The sequence below is a fragment of the Scomber scombrus genome, chromosome 20 (assembly GCF_963691925.1).
Source record: "Scomber scombrus chromosome 20, fScoSco1.1, whole genome shotgun sequence".
In the NCBI taxonomy this organism is placed as follows: domain Eukaryota; kingdom Metazoa; phylum Chordata; class Actinopteri; order Scombriformes; family Scombridae; genus Scomber; species Scomber scombrus.
Genome location: NC_084989.1, coordinates 22,780,470 through 22,801,985, shown reverse-complemented (window position 1 = coordinate 22,801,985; position 21,516 = coordinate 22,780,470). Strand labels below are relative to the sequence as shown.

Sequence of the window (21,516 nt, the reverse complement as noted above, 5' to 3'; positions counted from 1 at the left end):
ATCAGGTTTATAAGTGAACTGATCACTTGTGATTCTTTACAGTCCATGATCACATTCTGACAGTTTTAACAGATTACACTAAACACACTTAATTACAACATATTTAAATTTTATTGAGAATTATAAAGATACAGAAGTTAAGTCACAGGATCATTTTTGACATTCATGACATGTATGATCACTGACAAACACAGGAGCTCATTCTTGTTCACTGCAGATTAAAAAAACAGAGGCAAAAACATATGCATAAATAGCCAAATTGCTACTTGTTGCTGTTTTGTTTACTTGTTTGTTTGTTATCCATTTAACTGCATCTTGATTTTTTTTAAAACTTTATGTAGAGTCCCTTAAGGCCCTTCCACACTGATGTAGATATGACAGTTTGATTCATGTGTAACAATGTTTTTCTTCTTAATAATGAACTCAAATTATACAATTTAAATGCAAATTTTCCTGTTGTATCCTATTACTGTGACACAGCTTTCTTTTTAATCAAATCTCATCCATCAGTTGGGTTCACTTTGAAATCCAAACCCTCTGCGCTTTCATCTCTTCTTCATCTCTCATCCACTTTCACTTGACACTGATCTCCTGACTGTAAGAAAACAACAGTTCAGTGTTACAGGTCCAACTAAAGTCTATCTTAAACCAGTAGTCAGGTTTCCATATGAGAACTGAGGTTTGACTTGCTTTAATAATTGTTATTCATACTCAAAAGACTCCTTCACGTGTCCTTTCAATGTAAGTGATGGAGGACAAAATCAACAGTGTGTCCACACAGTCATTTAGTGCAAAAATGCATTCAAAAGTTGATCTGAAGCCCATTTTTGCGGCTTATACTGTATGTTTCCCTGTTGAGCTGCAGTGGTAGTGTAGTAACAAGAAGGACTTTGGCACTAAAAAGACTGTAAAGGCATAAAGTGGTTTGAAAGGAAAAGATGACTTAGTTACTGGGTCAAACATTAACCAGTATCATAACCATGGCATGAAGAAACTGGTTGAATTACTCACCTTGTAAGTGAGGTACACCACCCCAATTAAGAAACATATCAAGTAACTCTGGGCCCTAATGGTATCGTGTTGGATGCGCCGTTCAATCCCTGAAAAGGGAATTAGACAAACACATAAAACATTTTAGCATTTCACCAACTAGTCTTAAATCTCTTTCCTCTCTAAACTGGAGCAAAACATCACAGATTGAATGTTACAGTAATATAAGTGGTGTTCAAGTTAAGATAATGCAAACAAACACTGATGCTTCATGTTATGGAGTCTATAATTCAAAGTGAATAAAAACCCAGATGTGATGATGCTTTGATCAATGTGTCCTCCCTTTTATGTTCATAGTGTGACTTCCGATTTCAGAAATTGGTTTACTCACTTTTATAGTATTTGTACAGCATTACGACCAGACAGATCAAAACAACCACGCCAATGATGTAAATGTACATGTTCTCTCTACTCTCTGAAAAGGGAATAAGACACACATTACTGAAAATTATCACCACCCAACCTTAAATCTTTTCCCTCTCTAAACTGTTTGTAGTAACGGATCACAGATCATTTGTTACAATTACAGTTGTACAATTCTTACGACTTCCAATAGTGGTGAACATACTTAATAAGTGAAATTTCAACTTCTCATAATTGTGTAACAGGTTCTTTAAACTATTCTATAATTTCCAAAAGTAGTGAACATAGGTGAAATTTCTACAATATTGTGTAACATGTAGGACACACCAACGTCTGACTGCTTACCTTTTCCTGCTGCTGGAGAGAAAATCCACAGGAGTAAACAGCAAAGGGATCCTGTATCCTGGATCTATAGTTAACTGATAAAGATGATTTCCTTCTGAACCTGAAAGTAGGACGGACAATTGTTTATCTGAATTTATATGACTCTCCCTCAGATAGGTGTAACCATTTAGATAATTTATTGAACTCAAAGGATAAGATTAGCATTACATTGATGTCTTTATATGGATCTGAATCTGTGACCCTCATTTACTGACAAGGATACGTAGTACTGCAGATCATTTTGCAGAATTATAATTAACTGGTGCATTAATCTTTCAATGTTACAGTCTTTTTAGTGCCAAAGTTCCTTTTTCTGTTACTATACTTCCACCACAGCTCAACAGGGAAACACTTAAGAGGGAATTTGATGCTATAAAAAGACTGTAAATGTGTCAGATATCACTTGATCTGACTAACTCAGACTGCTGAAGCTGAATAGAAGCTGATACTTAAATGTCGGGGAAAAAATTACTATAAGCATAATGATAGACAACAATTCAAAAAACAGTTGATAAAATCAGAAGCAACAGGTGTCAAGGTTGGTCTTCCTCCGGGCCGACTGACTAAAATAACTGATGGGGTTGCAGCGCCCTCTGCTGGGAAGAAACATACAAAGTTCCTCTTCATTGTTATTCATCTTTATTTTCCTCATAAGAAACATGATATACACAGGCAGCATTACTGTTTGAGTTCTGATGCAGTTAGAAAAATATAAACAACATACAGTGCTGTGATATCAGTTTAGCATACAGCATTATTCCATGAACTCTAGAGAAGGGAGAAAAGATAAACCGATGACTACACTAAAATATATTTGAGTTAAAAGTAGTGCAGTACAAGTAGAGCATACAAGGCTGAAAAAATTAATGTGTTGAACAATTAAATACTAGTACTGTAGTAGTTTCTGTAAAGTGATATCTGTAGCTGTAAATCATGTCTGATAATGTCAACATGTTGATGTATTAATCAGGTTTATAAGTGAACTGATCACTTGTAAATTTGTTTACAGTCCATGATCACATTCTGACAGTTTTAACAGATTACACTCAACACACTTAATTACAACATATTTAAATTTTATTCAGAAACAGAAGTTCACAGTCACAGGATCATTTTTGACAGTTATGACACATGTATGATTACTGACAAATAAAGGAACTCATTCTTGTTCAATGCAGATTAAAAAAACAGAGGCAAAAACATGCATAAATAGCCAAATTGCTACTTGTTGCTGTTTTGTTTACTTGTTTGTTTGTTCCCCATTTAACTGCATCTTGATTTAAAAAAACTTTATGTAGAGTCCCTTAAGGCCCCTCCACACTGATGTTGATATGACAGTTTGATTCATGCATTTTTCCTGTTGTATCCTATTACTGTGACACTTCTTTCTTTTTAATCAAATATCATCCATGAGTTTGGTTCACTTTGACATCCAAACCCTCTGCGCTTTCATCTCATCTCTCATCCACTTTCACTCGCGGATCTTCTAGCTGTAAGAAAACAAGTGTTACAGGTTCAATTAAAGTCTGTCTTAAACTAGCAGTCAGGTTTCCATGTGAAAACTGAAAGAGGTTTTCCTCACTCTAATCATTCTCCTTCATACTCAAAAGATCCCATACAAATGTGCTTTCAATGTAAGTGATGGAGCACAAAATGCACAGTGTATCCACACAGTCATTTAGTGCAAAAATGCATTTGAAAGTTGATTTGAAGTGTATTTAAGGCTTATACTATGTTTCCCTCAGGGGTGATTTTAGACCCCTACATTTGATCTAATCACCCTTAAAAATAATTACATTATTATTGTATTTTTTTAATACTTGCAGAGCAATGTATGTCAAATTCTCTTTAGGATCTGAGGCCCCCTACAGGTCTGATCCTACAATTGCCCCTGGTTTCCCTGTTGGGCTGCAGTGGTAGTGTAGTAACAAGAGGGATTTTGGCACTAAAAAGACTGTAAAGGCATGAAGTGGTTTGAAAGGAAAAGATGACTTCGTTACTGGGTCAAACATTAACCAGTATTATAACCATGCCATGACTCAGCTTCAATTTTTTCATTAAGAAACTGGCTGAATTACTCACCTTGTTAGTGAGGTACACCACCACCCCAATTAACAGACATATCACGTAACACTGGCCAATCATGATAGTGCGGTGGACGCGCCATTCATTCTCTGAAAAGGGAATTAGAAACACATTACTGAAAAATATTAGCATTTCACCGACTAGTCTTAAATCTCTTTCCTCTCTAAACTGGTGCAACACATCACAGATTGAATGTTACAGTAATTATGATCTCGAATGATGTTCAAGTTAAGATAACGCAGACAAACACAGATGCTTCATGTTATGGAGTCTATAATTCAAAGTGAAATAAAACCCAGATGTGATGATGCTTTGATCAATGTGTCCTCCCTTTTATGTTCATAGTGTGACTTCCGATTTCAGAAACTGGTTTACTCACTTTTATAGTATTCGTACAGCATTCCCACTAAGCCCAAACAGATGAAAACAACCACGCCAATGATGTAAATGGACATGTTCTCTTTACTCTCTGAAAAGGGAATAAGACACACATCACTGAAAAGTATCACAGCTCAACCTTAAATCTTTTTCCTCTCTAAACTGTTTGTAGGAAGAAAAAAAATCACAGATAATTTGTTACAATTACAGTTGTACAATTCTTACGATTTCCAAAAGTAGTGAACATACTTATGAAATTTCTACAATATTGTGGAACATGTAGGACACACCAACGTCTGACTGCTTACTTTTTCCTGCTGCTGTCTTTATATGGATCTGTATCTGTGACCCTCATTTACTGACAAGGATAGTACTGCAGATCATTTTGCAGAATTATAATTAACTGGTGCATTAATCTTTCAATGTTAGTCTTTTTAGTACCAAAGTCTTTTTGTTACTATACTTCCCCCACAGCTCAACAGGGAAACACTAAGAGGGAATTTGATGCTATAAAAAGACTGTAAATGTGTCAGATATCACTTGATCTGACTAACTCAGACTGCTGAAGCTGAATAGAAGCTGATAATTAAATGTTGGGGAAAAAATTACAACAAGCCTAATGATAGACAACAATTAAAAAAACAGTCGATAAAATCCATGCGGGGAGCTCAGGTCCTCTGAAATGAGGCCAACGCGGAAGTAATTTAAAACTGCATTCTTTCAAAAGGCCAACAGGGGGCGACCATTTTGGTGTCAAAAGGACTTCCGTCTCTATACAAGTCAATGGAGAATTCACCAACTTCTCACTTGATTTCTAACCTCAGTAAACGTTTTCAAAATGTGTTTATGGTCTCAATCGCTAGTTTAAAGCCTTCTTCAATGCAGTATGATGTTCATTTGTGAAATTTTGGCCTCCCTGATTTTATATTTGACGATAAAGCAGGGTATGCATTAGGGCGTGGCTACGTCGTGATTGACAGGTTGATTGGTTCACAGGTTCAGGAGGGCGCCTCATGCCCATATAAGTAGAATCCTTTCATCACTCACCACAGCAAAGGATTTCTGCACTGTCCCTGCATCCTACACCTGCCTCTGACTCACTTTCATGCACCTAGGAGAGGAGAGGTGGTGGAGTGATAATTATTTAGTGAGCAGTATCCACTCTTTCACATTTATAATCAGAACAAATTATACTGAGTGTAAATACTGAATGTAAATACAACTGACTGTAAAATACCAGTCTGTGAAACAGGAAATTTACCCAAAGCCCTCAGCAGCAGGTCAAAGATTGCTCCTCAAAAAGTAGAATATTTGTCAGTTTTATGAGCCATCTTATAAATGAGGCAGCCAGGCTTTTATTAGTCAGCTATTGTCCATAAGAGACTCAGATGTAGTTAGCCAAAGTTAACTGCTTACTATCAGTGATGACTTACTTTACTCTTATTTATGTCCGTGTTGTCTGGGGGAGCAAACATCAAACCAAGAGACTGTCAGCCAAAAACAGACCAGTCCTCTTTACAGTATCAATCAAAAACAGACCAGTCCTCTCTACGGTAACAACCAAAAACAGGCCAGTCCTCTTTACAGTAACAACCAAAAACAGGCCAGTCCTCTACAGTAACAACCAAAAACAGGCCAGTCCTGTCTACAGTAACAACCAAAAACAGGCCAGTCCTCTCTACAGTAACAACCAAAAACAGGCCAGTCCTCTTTACAGTAACAACCAAAAACAGGCCAGTCCTCTACAGTAACAACCAAAAACAGGCCAGTCCTGTCTACAGTAACAACCAAAAACAGGCCAGTCCTCTCTACAGTAACAACCAAAAACAGACCGGTCCTCTCTACAGTAACAACCAAAAACAGGCCAGTCCTCTCTATAGTAACAACCAAAAACAGACCAGTCCTCTCTATAGTGACAACCAAAAACAGACCAGTCCTCTCTATAGTGACAACCAAAAACAGACCAGTCCTCTCTATAGTAACAATCAAAAACAGACCAGTCCTCTCTATAGTGACAACCAAAAACAGACCAGTCCTCTCTATAGTAACAATCAAAAACAGACCAGTCCTCTCTATAGTAACAACCAAAAACAGACCAGTCCTCTCTACAGTAACAATCAAAAACAGACCAGTCCTCTCTATAGTAACAACCAAAAACAGGCCAGTCCTCTCTACAGTAACAACCAAAAACAGGCCAGTCCTCTCTAGTAACAATCAAAAACAGGCCAGTCCTCTCTAGTAACAATCAAAAACAGACCAGTCCTCTCTACAGTAACAACCAAAAACAGACCAGTCCTATTATGAGAAATTAATGATTTACCCTTAATAAAGGAGACTGGATTCGAAATTTCAAAGTTTAAGTTGAATTAATTTAGCTTGCACAAGCGGAGCGTTTACCAATGCAACAGACAGAGTTACAATAGAAAAAGGCTCCCCGTCTAGTGTTGTCAGACAGGTTTTATGTTCTTCTTCTACCTGGGCTGCCTCAGTCGCCTCCCATAACTGACAGATATTTCCATAGACAGCATCACAACGGTCTCCAACAGTTGGCATACATATTCCCTTAATCAGTAGGCAAACAGAAGTTAAAAAGGTGACTCCCCCATCTCACATAGAGTTGAACTCTCTTTCTGCCAGTCTCAGCAAACCGTTGAGACAGAAAGTATTAAAACAGTTATGTAAAACAGGAACACACACACACATTGTATGAACTGAAACATCTGAAGTACAGTATAATCCTAATTTTTATAACAAGTCCTCTCTACAGTAACAACCAAAATTAGACCAGTCCTCTCTACGGTAACAACCAAAAACAGACCAGTCCTCTCCACAGTAACAACCAAAAACAGACCTGTCAATCAAATGAAAACTAACCACTTCCTCATCCTGTCACTGTTTACTAACGTAGCATTAGTGTTTCTAAGAGACTCAGATGTAGTTAGCCAAAGTTAACAGCTTACTACCAGTGATGACTTACTTTACTCTTATTTATGTCCGTGTTGTCTGGGGGAGCAAACATCAAACCAACCAACCGAGTCTGTCAGCCAAAAACAGCCCAGTCCTCTTTACAGTATCAATCAAATGAAAACTAACCACTTCCTCATCCTTTCACTGTTTACTAGTAATGTAGCATTAGTGTTTCTTAACAGTCTGTAGAGACAGAAAGATAAAGGCGACAAAATACCAACATTTAGTTTCAGTAAGTTAACAATGACCTGAACATTTATTTGTGACAGTGGTGGACCCACCTTAAGAGGTTAAGTTTCCCGGTGTCTGTGAATCAACCAAGTGCCAGCAGCGCTGCGTGTGTGTGTGTGTGTGTGCAGCAGTGAAAACATGGAGCAGAGTTTCATTGATTTGGATTTTCTCTCAAAAAACAAGCGGAACGGATTCAGTAATGAAGCACTAGTGGATAGACTGATGTAATAGTTTTTTTTTTTTAGGGCATTGAAAAACCCAATGTGTTGCAGAGAAAAGGCTGCTCTGGGAAGTATTGTGTGTGGTGTATGGCATATAACATGTTCCTATGCCTGCTTACTGAACACAAATGTAATGCAGTATTTCACACAGGCCAATAGATGTGACAGACTGTTCCTATCGACATTCCTAGTTTGGAGTGTGGAGCAAGGAAAGTTCATACAGTAATCACAAGGCTTTTTGATATGTTGACTTTTAGATATGTTGTCACAGACATGTTCAGACATTGAAATGAACAGTTAAAATTTTTTTAATAATTGAACACTGAAAATGAACAATGAATAGTTGTATGCATTGTTACAAACCAAAGCAACTGTTATGCAGCATTTCACACAGGATAATAGGTTGGCAAGACTTTTCTTATAGACAAAAAGGACATTCCTAGTTTTGAGTATGGAGCAAGGCAATTCATACAGAGTTACTAAACAAATCAAAAGGCGTTTAGATAGCTTCCTCCCACAGACCAAAAACATGCAGGTTAGGTTAATTGATCACTCCAAATTGTCCTTAGGTGTGAATGGTTGTCTGTCTGCTCTATGTTAGCCCTGTGATGGACTGGTGACCTGTGCAGGGTGTACGCCGCCTCTCGCCCAATGACAGCTGGCTATCCCAGCTGTCCTTGGGCGAGAGGCGGCGTCCCCCTGCAGCCCTCTAGAGAGGATAAGCTGTTTGGAAAATGAATGAATTAATGTCTTCTTATGTTCTTCTCATGATCGCCTGGTGCTCCAAGCAAACTGTCTTTGTCTGAGTCTGACACAAGCAATCTGTTTGATATTCAACATAGTCATTGATACAAAGAATATTTATTAATGCACCTTTTGAACTGAACACTTTAAAGTCATGTGTCCATATCTATTGCTGATTACTTTTATCTGTAAAATATACAATGTAGTACACAGGATGAGATATTATGAACATCTGAAAGTAACATCCGATGACAAATTGTTAACTGGACTTAATTCATCAATAAATCTTGATAGCAACACTTCATCAAATAGCTCAAGATAAGACTGCCACAATCAAATGCATTGATCTTTTTTTCCTTATCAAATTACATGTTGACACATTTACACATTTAATACACATGTACACTGATCACATTTTACCTGACATAGTCCTCTGCCTTTATCAAAGACACATTGTCAAGTGTAATGGTTCTTGCATGGTGACGTACCACTTTCAAAGTTTGCTTCAGATCAACCCAAGATGTTTACAGAGGAAGGGGTCGATCTCACAGAGAAACTCAATCATCTCTGAACTCGCAGCTTCACCTTTCTTCCTCACCGTGTCGATGACAAAACGAGCCGTATCTCTTTTTTTTTGCATGTCGTCCGCTGACTCCCTCTCAGGTTCAGTTATCACCTTTTTTTCAAACAGCTTGTCCAGCAGACTTTGGAGAACAGGTCCTGATATCCCATCGATGAAGCCGGTCCGTATGTCCATCAGTCTCTTAGTGGAAGGGAGACTCAGAGAACTCTGTCTTGGGGAATTCCTTACTTCAGTGGGCGTAAGAAAAACTTCGCTTTCCCAGACATTGCGAGAGCTGTTGGTTTCTATTAAAAACAGCGTAATACGTTTCATGATTTGTTTGAAAATTACCTGTAACGATGGAAAATAGTTTCTGTCAAGCTCCTCATAAAATGTAGCTTTCTTTGGTTGAACTAGAACAAAGTCATCATCAGGACTAGTGGACAGTGTGTATTTCTGCTTTGGAAGCAGTTCACACATTGGGGTTGTCCCGATGTACCTCTCTTCTCCAAATAACTCCTTCCTGATGCGCAGCACATCACGCATCACAATGTTCTTTGGTAGCAACAACACATTGAGGACAGATTCAGGATCAGGATCAGTTGGAGGTCTGTAGAACAGCAGCACCAGCGCTCGGATCTGGTCAGAAGTAGAGTCTTCATCCTTTACATTACCAAAACCAGAAAACTCTGTGATGGTTATAATAACATGAGTTTCTGTTATATTATGAGGAGTTATATACTCAATGCCCTCATCAATCACATGAGCAACTTTCAAGAATTTACATCCACCTGTGGAGCGGATCTCACAGTGTGGGAGATGAAGCTGACACACAGACTGCTGGAAACATTTGATGTCAAACAGGGGTCCTGCAGGCTTCTTGTGATGTTGGGCCAGTAGCCTGCGGTTCCAGGGGACAATCCTGTAATCCACGTCCCCTTCTCCCTCCATGTGAAACACCAGACCTGTCACACTGCACTGGTACAGGCCTGGACCGGAGCAGTGGAACCTGTAGGTTTCCTTTTTTTCATCAACAGTGATATCAGGTGTAAACTCCTCAAAGCTGCCTTTTAACGACATGTCAGGTAAACTTTCAGCCCTTGTAAAGTTCTTGTTGTTTGCAGAAACTATTTCAGTAGATGTGGCCGCACTGTGAGAATTAGGGGCGCTGCCAGAGTCTCTTCTATTCAAACAGGGATCTGAGGAGGAGGTTTGGAGGGATGAGCACTCTTCATTTAACTGGAGCAGAGAAGTGAGCTCAAGATGGATTTCATCATTCAGACGAGGCATTGCCAGAATCATATCTTCTGTCTTTTTCCCTCTTTCAATGTTACATGGACAAACTTTCCTGCAAACAAAATTTCATGTAATTCAGTGCAAACTCAAAACTATTTCCTTTCACTTCTTCTTTATAAATAACAGCCTCTGCAGAGCAAGACTGACCATTACAGGAAACACAACATTTAAATTTGATGTGGTTAGATTTAGGTATTTATCCACACATTGAGTGAATTCAAATCCCCCTTCACTTGAAGATATGGGTTTCCTGTTGTCACTTTACTTAATGTTAGTGCTTCTGGTTCTAACTTTACAGCAACAATATCTCATAATATGAAAATGCTCTACTGCACTGTATAAACCACAGTATATAAACTACAGCAGTGCATTTTAATAATAATAATAAAATAAATATTAACTTACATTAGAGTTTGACCAATGTTTGTTTTTTTCTGGCTGTTTTTCTGTTGACCTGATAAATGTTTCCAACACAAAAGAAAATAATAATCAATGCAAACAACATGCACAATATTATACAAACAAAATAAACAAAATAATGCAAACCACATACACTAAATACATTTAGAAGTACAAGGCAGAATGTCATCTTACCTTTGAGGTGTATTTTTACATAGCACAGTAAAAGGCTGATTGCTACTGCTACTTCTGCTACCACTACTATTACTACTACTAGTGCTGCTGCTGGTGGTGGTACACTTTCTTCACTGGATGTTTTCGTGACATCAGCTCCTCTTGCTGCAATTAAAAAAGAATCAATTAATTGATCTGTCTACCAATCAGGTCTTTCAAAAGTAGATGGCAATATACGGAGGCCATGAAAAGATATCAAATTGGGCCCCACCACCAGGCACAGGTTGTGCCAACCATGCACAATTGCTGTAACCACATCTCCAGAACCCAACCAACCCATTCAAAGCTTTAAATTACTCTACCTGTGCATGCTTGCAACTCTTTTGGAGTTTAATACTAACTGTACAATATTAAGTGATATTGAGCTGTGAAAATATAACACTGTGCAGACATGCATGCAACATTTATACAGTGGAATTCAAAATGTGATGCAAGCTGATAACCTCTTTTTATTAATTATATAAATTAATATTAATAATTAATTAAATAAAAAATTAACCCCTTGAATTAAAATAAATTTGCCCTGTGATGGACTGGCGAAAAGGACTCAATCAATTTTCTTTTTGTCATAATGATGAGAAGAAGAAGAAGAAGAAGAAGAAGAAGAAGAAGAAGAAGAAGAAGAAGAAGAAGAAGAAGAAGAAGAAGAAGAAGAAGAAGAAGAAGAAGAGACTTCCTTCATTAATGTTAAGTGACATTTCATTCAACAAAATGCTGCTCACCGTAGAAAGTTTCATCATCTTCTTGCTCTGTAGAGGCAGTGACAACAGATTTAGTATGAATAGCTTGATCAAAGTTTACCTGCATTAATTAAATGTCAGCTGAAAAAGGAGTGAAACACAAACACTTAGAATTTTCGGTGTGGCAATGAGGCTGAGGATGTTTGTTTTTGTTTTTCAAAAACAATAAAATAATGTGTGTGTGTGTGTGTGTGTGTGACAGATCATTCTGGGTGAGGTTTGGGCATTCTTCAGACATTGATGTGAGCGGTATCAGAGCGATATTGGAGCGGGACGGACAGCACAACGCTCTGGCATTCCCGACCTTGATAATACAAAAACTTTCTTCCAAAATTCACCTGCTATGAACAACACACCCTTGATTTCCCAATAACTGCAGCTTCCATCTTGTTCTGGCTCTGTAGAGACAGGGACAACAGATTTAGTATGAATAGCTTGATCAAAGTTTACCTGCATTAATTAAATGTCAACTGAAAAAGGATTGAAACACAAACACTTAGAATTTTCGGTGTGGCAATGAGGTGGAATGAGGCTGAGGATGTTTGTTTTTGTTTTTCAAAAACAATAAAATAATATTTATTAATGATGAATGATAGCAGGTTAATAAATGGGTCCTCAATCAGGGGCGGGCTGGCATTCTGGAAAAGTCCAGAACAGCCGTCGGCCTGCCTGCTTCATCAACCAAAAAGTCAGATAATGCAACACTAACAGCCATCAGCAGGGGGCGATAATACGATAATTTATTTGCCAAGTATATAAAAAAAACTAACAAAGAAGAGTCAATCATTAGTTACTGTGATAATGGAAAGCAGAAAATGTGTGGAGAAAGGTGGATGAGAAAAGTTAAAAGAAAAGAAAAAAGAAAAGAGAGCCAATCTCTCCAGACTGATGCATATAAATATAAAAAGCTCACAGAGCTGTTTGGCTGAACTGCAGTAACTACTAGCAGCAGCAGCCGCAGTAATATAGTCCTAGATATCGGCCAAAGCACTGAGTCGTCTAGCAAAAGTGTTGAGAACCAGGTGAAAGTTGAACCTGATGAGCATCCAAAGGCTGGACATGATGAGGAACAGACAGCAGAGGGACTGGTAAGTAACAGGGAAACAAAACAGTAGACTACATTCAGGTTACCATTGACCCTTCTCTTAAAGTCAGCTTTTGTCAACTAGGTTTGGTGTTGAATGAAAATGGAAAACCTAAAGCCTCCATTGGTGAGTCATTATAATCACAGGATTGTGTGTGTGTGTGTGTGTGTGTGTGTGTGTGTGTGTGTGTGTGTGTGTGTGTGTGTGTGTGTGTGTGTAATTGTGAAAGACAGATCATTCTGGGTGAGGTTTGGGCATTCTTCAGACATTGATGTGAGCGGTATCAAAGCGAAATTGGAGCGGGACGGACAGCACAACGCTCCGTCATTCCCGACCTTGATAATACAACAACTTTCTTCCAAAATTCACCCGCTATGAACAACACACCCTTGATTGGTTCCCAATAACTGCCGCTTCCATCTTGTTCTGGCTCTGTAGAGACAGGGACAACAGATTTAGTATGAATAGCTTGATCAAAGTTTACCTGCATTAATTACATGTCAGCTGAAAGAGGATTGAAACACAAACACTCTGAACATATCAGTGGTAAGTAATGTTTTGTTTTTCAAAAACAACCTTTTTTTAAAGGAAGAATTTTCAGTATGACTGTGTGTTTCTCATACCGTCCACTTTGAGGATTATAAATGACTCCTTGTTTCCACTATCAGTGCTGGTGTAGCACTTGTATCTGCCCCGATCCTGAACCTCCACCCCTGTCAGGTGGAGCAAGGCGTCTCCTCTGGAGATCTGATCCCTGAACAGAAACGTCCTGCCTTTGAAGCGCTGGTCCTGGAGTGTGAGCTGGTCTGTGTTGTTGTAGTAGGAGTGTATGGTTTCTTCAGTGTCTTCTGCTGTCGTTTTCACCCAAAGGATCACTGCACCATCACCGGCCTGGAAGCTGCACGGTAAGATGCAGCTTTTCATGTAAATACAGGACACCACATCATCTGCAACACACAAGGGAAACAGACATCAGAAAATGAAAGTGTTCTGGCAGGTTCTGCAGGATTGTAGTTCTCACAATATTTTCTTTTTATTCTACAACAGATTTATTTAGCTGTAGTCCACTTCTTAACAACAGTTGATTCTTTACGTTTTTAAATTAAAGGACCATTACCACCGAATGGGTGCCATTTGCTGGTTGTGACGCTTCCAAATAAAATTACAGTTTTTATATTTTTTGGTACTGAATATGATAACACACTTATTTGGCTATTCAAAATGTGTATTCGTCATTCTATGGCAACTTAATTTCTTTTTTTCTTCTTTTTTTTACAAGGTTTCTAATCGGAAGATGGTTGCATTTTTCTCAGTCCTGTTACCAAAAGTTCATTTTTATACATATTATATATATACTGTATATATATTTAATACAATGTGAGCTTGTTGTCATTTGTCAGTTAAATTTAAGTGTTGAGTCTGACTAACTCTAGAAGGTATTTGGCTGTACATGAAGTTTCTGTATTTTCTATTTGCCCTTTGAGATTTCTTCCTTATTTCCTTACAAGGACAGTAAGTTGTTACTAAACAGCATACTGTATCTACAGAAACAATCTACTTCTTACAGTTTTATTGAGTAACAAATAATATGTAGTTCCCCTCCACTGATCCGGGACAAACATAAGCAAATTACACCAAAACTGCACGCTTGGCTACACACTAAAAGTCATTTTGGTTTTGGCCAATATAGCACCAGTACAACACTGAGTTGACACAGTAGGAATCTTTTGACCCAGTGTTTCATACAAACAGCTTCTGCTAAACATTGTTATACACATTGAATACATACAGTACATACAATATACCAAGCTTAAACATACCTGTGATTTATTTTAAAGCTGGATTAAGATGAAACAGGCTGTGAACACATCACTCAGCTCCTTTGCTGAGACTCAGAAAGTTGACGACCACCAAAAACACGACACACTTGACTCCAGCCATCCTGCTGTTTAACTTCGTCTGTCTTTATCATACAGTGTGCTGAAAAGAATGATGGCAGGAATGGAAAACTCAAAGAGTTGATCTGTCTGATAAAATACCTGCTATTGTACATACATTATGACTCAGGTTGCGCCCTTTTGAAACCTAGATGTGACAGGCTAAAGCTGTGATCATTTCTCTTTTATGATCATCAATATTCATTCAATTGAATTATCTCTGGGCAATTGAATCGAAAGCAACAGGACTTCGCCTCTTATTAAAGGGGTTTCATCAATTCATGCCTGTCTGACTAGTCTGGTCTAGTCTGCCCCGATTATCAAGTCCGGTTGCTTTCGATTCAATTGCCCTAGAGATAACTATGACCTGGACAAATGAGAACATTCACAGAGATATTCAGTTGAATTAGCAATACACATAGATTGAGTATAGGTGGTGAACTGGGACATGAACAAATTGGAGACTTAAGTAAGTTCTCAAACAGTAAGTCACACTCACTTGTAAGGCTGTGGTTAATGTATGTGAAAAATGTGCCTTAAAAACACAAGCAGAACTGAAATATGTTACATCATGAGTACAGAATTGTGCTTGTTCTGAATGCATGTCTTCATATTCACCACTAGATGGTGCTAAAGCATCATGCTAGCCGACTTCACTCTGAAGCCCCTCCACCCTATTACATCCCCAAACAGTACATTCCCATTGAGTGATTGTTGCAGATGCTATTGCTTTTTTCTAGCATATTAACAATTGAGATATTCAAATTTATAATGACAGTCTATTGGGAGGAATTATAGACGTCAGTTTGAACTTTCTGTAATTTAGAAACTCACATGCTCAGAGTGACATACGTTGGCCTACAGACCCTGATCAAGCTTTAAAACATTCATCAGACTTTCAATATGCACAGTTGAATTGTATGTTGTGATACCTTTCATGCTTTTGGAGTAATTTAAGTCTCAAGTGAGGTTTGGCGTCAGAAGCAGCCATGTTTTTAGACCAGAAAACAAATCCTAAACGTGGCTCACTCCCACGGTTTTAACTCTTCAAGCACAAATCATATCTTAAAATGTTGCCACAAGCATCCACTTTCTCAAAATGTAAATATATTCCCCATGGGAGTTATAGTTTATAGTTATAATTTAAACCTTAACTTATAGGGAGCATGCTGTCTGACTCATTGACTCCAATACCAACTGCAGGTGGTCTCTCCTGTTTCTTAAACTTACAGATACTCTCTTCCTTCAAACACTGTGTACACATATTATAGATCCTAATTCAAAGCTAATCCCACTGCAATTAATGATGTACAAATGTCTGGGCTACAAACTCAAATCAAGCAATTTCTTCTGTACAAAATGGGAACTTTTTCTTGGGGGTAGCTTGCTAGTTCAGTGGTGGTTAAGGAAGCTTCTCTATGAGATTACAAGGTTGTGGGTTTGATCCTTGCTCCAGACTGCTGCTTTTAGGGATACACACACACAAAATAAAAGACACACTACATACTAGCATACACAAACACACACCCTCCTCTTTGTCACCTTGTCTCCACTCTTCAAATTAAGTTGTTCAGAAACAGTGTTCGCTAATTTGCATATATACTTCGGAGCATGCATCACAGTGGTGTGAAAAATGTCCAGAAAACCTTTTGTCTGGACAATTTACATGATTGGGGGCCAGCCATTGTGTCAGAGGAGACAGATGGTTCACTCTCTCAGCAACATTAAAACAATTCAAACCATGATGAAGATAGATGTGCACATTACTCACTTGCTGCAGACCGTTACGCATGACTTTTAGATAACCTCACCTGTAGATGGAACAATAATGTTAACAGAAATTGCAATCACATGCATTTTCTTCAGGGATTGCACATTCAAGTTCACCCTTGTTCTTTATCAAATATAACAAATAAGACTGCTATGTCTAATTAGATGTCAGGGAGCAGGTGTTCAAGGCTTTTGTCATTATTATATATAATATTTGTGTTGGTTTTATATCATTTGAAATAACATTTGCACAATTTTTTACCAAAATTAAGACTGAATGTTCCTGAAAATGTCAAATGGTGTAACCACAAAAAAATGTAAATGGTTCCTGATCTCCATGATTCCCAGATGAAATGTAATATTTAGAACAATTGTATTCCATTACCTTTATTTAATATAAAGTTATAATGTAAGATCATGCCAAACTAGTTGATATGGTGTTATATTGAGAATTGACTGTTTTTAAGCAAGTTGAATTATTTGGTACAAAGTTTTTATGATTACACCACTTAGACATTTTTGCCATAATCCTCTAATATGTTCTCTCAAAATGGATTAAAAGCAGGAGACAGCACTCCATTAACATACATGAGAGGGACAAAATATTAGTAATTGTCGCTCAATATAATGCACCCCAGGGCGCCACCACCACTTAGTACGACTTCAAAAATAAACAAAGTAGAATTATCACCTTTTTGAAAATGTCAACAAAAACTGAAAATATATCAACTTCATAAAAGTAGAATTTATAGCAGAGCTGTTGTATTAGATTGAAGTAGACATCACAGGTGAACCTAATAAAGAGGCTGGTGACTGTATATAATATGGGTCAGAAGCCTCTTTCGTTTTTAATTTGAATTTATCATAGTAGACAAACCTTCATAACAGAGGGGTCAAACTCATTTTCATTCAAGGGCCACATACAGCAGGATTTGATCTCATGTGGGCCGGATCAGTAAAAATATGGAAGGAAGGAAGGAAGGAAGGAAAAGAAGACAGGAAGGAAAGAGGGAAGGAAGTAAGGAAGGAAGGAAGGAAGGAAAGAAGGAAGGAAGGAAAGAAGCAAGGATGGAAGGAAGGAAAATAAGACAGGAAGGAAAGATGGAAGGAAGGAAGGAAAGATGGAAGGAAGGACGGAAGGAAGGAAAGAAGCAGGGATGGAAGAAAGGATTATAAGACAGGAAGGAAAGACAGAAGGAAGGAAGGAAGGATGGAAGAAAGGAAAAGAAGACAGGAAGGAAAGAGGGATGGAAGGAAGGAAAGAAGGAAGGAAGGAATGACGGAAGGAAAGAAGGAAGGAAAAGAAAACAGAAAGGGAGGAAGGACAGATGGAAGGAAGGAAGTAAGGAAAAGAAGGAAGAAAGGGAGGAAGGACAGATGGAAGGAAAGAAAGAAAGAAGGAAGGAAGAAATGAAAAGAAGGAAGAAAGGGAGGAAGGACAGATGGAACGAAAGAAAGAAGGAAGGAAGGAAGGAAAGTGGGCCGTATGAGACACCTCGGCGGGCCGGTTTTGGCCCACTGGCCGCATGTTTGACATCCCTGCTTTATAACATTAAAAATAAAATAGCTCTGTTATAGTGTTTCAGTAAACCAGTGAGCCAGAGTGCACACTACTCTGAATCTGAAGCAGCTAAATAGAATCAGTCATTCATTTTATAATTTACACGTGTACTTTTTCTCCTCTAACATATCAGAATGTCTCCCTTTCCTGTCGTGAATACTCCTGCAGTCTTCACTTGTTTAAACTGTAATTCATCAATAGCTACGCAGCTGTGTGCTATTAGAGATGACGGGGCAGGAACCTGTCGCCTCCATTTCTAATCTTTTGGTGTTGCTGACTGAACATATATGTTGATCCCTGCAGCTTGTGTTGCTAATCACATCTAATTTAATTTGACGTACGATTCCCAACTGCAGTCATGTAATCCTTAAAATAGACTTATCCGCACTCTGGGATCCGGTATCTTCCTGCTTCCCCAGCAGGCCGTTATTCAGAATAAGAATTATGCATTCCTATTAATACTGATGTTCGCTATTCTCCGCGCAGAGATAATTGCAGCGCCTGCAGTGGTCGCTCATTAATTCACAGGAAAATTCAATTTCCTGGATGTGTTGTGCAGTGCAGCCACGGCTTTCGTGACATCTTCTCTGTCACATAAGTGTCAGTTTAAGCCTGTCTTCTTATACATTCTGCTGGTGAATTTGCATTTTATAAGGATGCTTCTCCACTGATCCATGACCCCCCTCCACTTCCATCACATCCAGCATAGGGCGCTTATATCAGACATATAGTGTGTCATATGAGATGCATTAAACCTCCAAGCATCATACATTTCCCTAAAACATTCAGCTCATATGTCAGCTCAAATTTCTCATCTATTTACCTCTTTTTTTCCCTATATTTTTTCAGTATGTAATATTACACTTGCACTCCTGGAGAAAGGCCAGATATCTTCTGTCTGTTGCCAGAAACAGTATAGTGCTAATGATACTGCAGAGCAAGCCTTGACTCTCTCTGTCTGTTCCCAAACAGAATGAATGCATCTTATTTACAGATGGATTGTTGTTAAGTTTTGACATTGCTATTTTTAGTGATGGTTGTAGTGGTTGGAAGGAGGGGAGCTAATGCCTGAGAGATGACAGGATTTGATGGGTGAAGGTGATGGAGGGTGACGTACAACAAAGATCTGCAGATGCTGCGGTCATATGGCAAACGTCCCAACCAGCCTACCACAGCACACAAAGTATAAATTGCTTCTTCTTTTTTTTAAATGCAGGGAATAATGCATGAGAGATTACATTTTACATTTCAAGCTATATCCTCTTTTGGCTTTAATGAAACACACAGGTGATAGAAAAAAAAACATTAAATGTAATTTTCTGTGTGTCTGCTTTGGTTGTTTGTTGGAAGCAAAAGTAAAGTTTGATCTTTATTACTATCCGTTCTCCCAGCTTCACTTTAAATCTCATCTTTGCTTAAACCAAGCTTATTACTCTGTGCATGTGTGGACAAACTGAAGCCTGTTGCTCCCTCTAGTGGTTTATATATGACATGACAGTCAGATATTAAAATAAATCACAAGGCGTAATTGGCTCCCTGCTGCCATTGATTCTTTCACAAATTAATGGCAAAGAAAAGTGAATAAAGAGGAAGCAGGTGTGAGGATAGCAGTATAAAGAACATTTTCCAAGAAGTAAAAGAGGTACAATAAAAAATATATTGATGTGACGCTGAAAAGACAATTATCATCTCTAATAGCGCCCATATGTATTCTAACAGCAGCTTTATCAGCCGTCATCTATAAAATCCTCCCAAACGTTACTTCTCTTGCAAATGGCAGGAGGGGTTTTTATGTATATTGCAACAGGGTGATTGGAAGAGGAGGAAGTTGCAGCATGTTGTGGATGTTCTGGTCTGGCAGAGGTGTTTCCTGTATGTGTAAAACCACATGGCAGCAGGGGAAGATTTAGGAGCTGACAAGATCCGGGGCTAAATCCAGAGCACCCAGAGCCAGGGACACTTTGTTTTTTTACATGTGCAAGATTTAATTTTACTGCATTGGGAGACTAGCCACTGCAAACATTAGTAGTAATAGTAGTCATTTAATGTGGTCCTTATCAACAATTTTCCAAAAAACAATACCCATAGAGATAAAATAAAAAATAACAATAAGGAATTAGATTAAAAGGAAAATCTAGAAGCCAATAATGTAAATAAATTTGCCAGTTTTTTAATAAGCCAAGAACTTAGTAAAAGTCCTGAACCAATAACGTAATAACTTTTGATCAATAATTAATTTATAAAGGATTTTGTTTTTTTTACCAGACCAATAGCGTAATAACTTATTACGTTATTGGTCTGGTAAAAAAAACTAAATCCTTTATAAATTAATTAATTTAAAAAAGTAATAACTGGAGCCTGTAACGTAAAAATATACTAATCTCACTTTATTTAAGTTTCATGTATTGGAGATAACTGTGAAAATGCATACACTATCTCTCTCTCTCTCTCTCTCTCTCTCTCTCTCTTACGTTACGTTATTGGCTTATTACATTAAAAAACACGCACATTTATTACGTTATTGGCTTCTACAGAAAACCAAAAATATTACATTTCTATTATATTTGATATTACATTATTTTATTTTACATTATTAAAAATGATTTTTTTTAAACAGATTTTTAAAAATAAATTCGGGGCTTTTGAGAAAACATTCGGAGCTGCAGCCCCAAAAGCCACCACCGAGGTCCGCCCCTTAATAATAATGATGATAGGAGTGATACTTTTCCTTAACATGAACTCCCATTTTGGTGTAAATTGGCAAATAATACAGGGGTTAATTTGTTATTATTAGAGGTACAGAGTTGTTTTTATATGTTCTCCAACAACCAATGTCACTTCTCAACAAGCTCAAACAGCCTACTGTACATGGGTTTGTTTGCAGTTTGCATTAAAGAAGAACAACTGATTGATGAGAGTGAACACCTGTTAGTAATCCTGTCTAAAAATCACATATGTAAACAGTTTATAAAATGAATAATCCTCAACCTCATGTTCGAAGTGTCTGTTTGATATATCTCGGTGAGCGCTGCCCTTGAAATGAGCCAGTGAGAGAAGTGATATATCGACTTTGACAAGTTAAAAGCAACCCCCTCCTGGTTGAGCACACTGAGGAGAGGAGGCGCCATCTCCGCCCGAATCTGCTGCCATGAAAGCTCCTTGAACTTGTCCCCGTGAACTTCAGCGTCCTACCAAAAAGCCCTGCACCTTTTGAACTCTTTATCCACACCAGAGTAGAGTACATAACCCAAATCATCCAAATCACTGGAGCAAAACAGATCTATAGCGCTGAGACATTTTGACGCATGTGCTCTCGTTGAGAAGCATTGCAGTTTATTGCCACACTTTTCTGTGCTCTCAGTGGTAAAACATTAACAAATAAATGTCCAGCTGTAGAAATAATACCCTGTAAGTACTCAGCTTAGTCACAATAATTTTTTCCCCCAGTTTCTTGTTTTCTCTTGTAAATGTTGAATACAAGTGCAAGGCACGTTTGAATTCAAGCAGGA

The 21,516-nt window shown here is 38.1% G+C and overlaps 1 protein-coding gene and 2 long non-coding RNA genes across 5 annotated transcripts; all 3 read right to left on the bottom strand.

Moving 5' to 3' along the window:
* Positions 1-275: 275 nt before the first annotated feature.
* LOC134002496 (uncharacterized) lies at positions 276-1,064 on the bottom strand. Its single transcript, XR_009927607.1, has 2 exons — positions 1,012-1,064; positions 276-595 (listed from the first exon to the last, which is right to left on the bottom strand). It is a non-coding gene; the product is annotated as an uncharacterized LOC134002496 (long non-coding RNA).
* A 1,786-nt stretch (positions 1,065-2,850) lies between these two features.
* On the bottom strand, positions 2,851-7,556 carry LOC134002495 (uncharacterized). Of its 3 annotated transcripts, none has more exons than XR_009927604.1 (4): positions 7,509-7,556; positions 4,262-4,351; positions 3,880-3,971; positions 2,851-3,287 (listed from the first exon to the last, which is right to left on the bottom strand). It is a non-coding gene; the product is annotated as an uncharacterized LOC134002495 (long non-coding RNA). The 3 variants fall into 3 exon arrangements; XR_009927605.1 differs by having other exon boundaries at positions 7,476-7,522; XR_009927606.1 differs by lacking the exon at positions 7,509-7,556 and adding an exon at positions 4,569-4,619.
* Positions 7,557-8,928: 1,372 nt separating this feature from the next.
* LOC134002136 (NACHT, LRR and PYD domains-containing protein 1b allele 3-like) lies at positions 8,929-10,065 on the bottom strand. The gene has a single exon (XM_062441418.1). The coding sequence runs from the start codon at positions 10,063-10,065 to the stop codon at positions 8,929-8,931; it is 1,137 nt and encodes a 378-aa protein (XP_062297402.1).
* Positions 10,066-21,516: the final 11,451 nt, after the last annotated feature.

Bases quoted from the DNA above. Each gene is read 5' to 3' on its own strand.
- LOC134002136 (XM_062441418.1), bottom strand. From the start codon at position 10,065: ATGTCGTTAAAAGGCAGCTTTGAGGAGTTTACACCTGATATCACTGTT.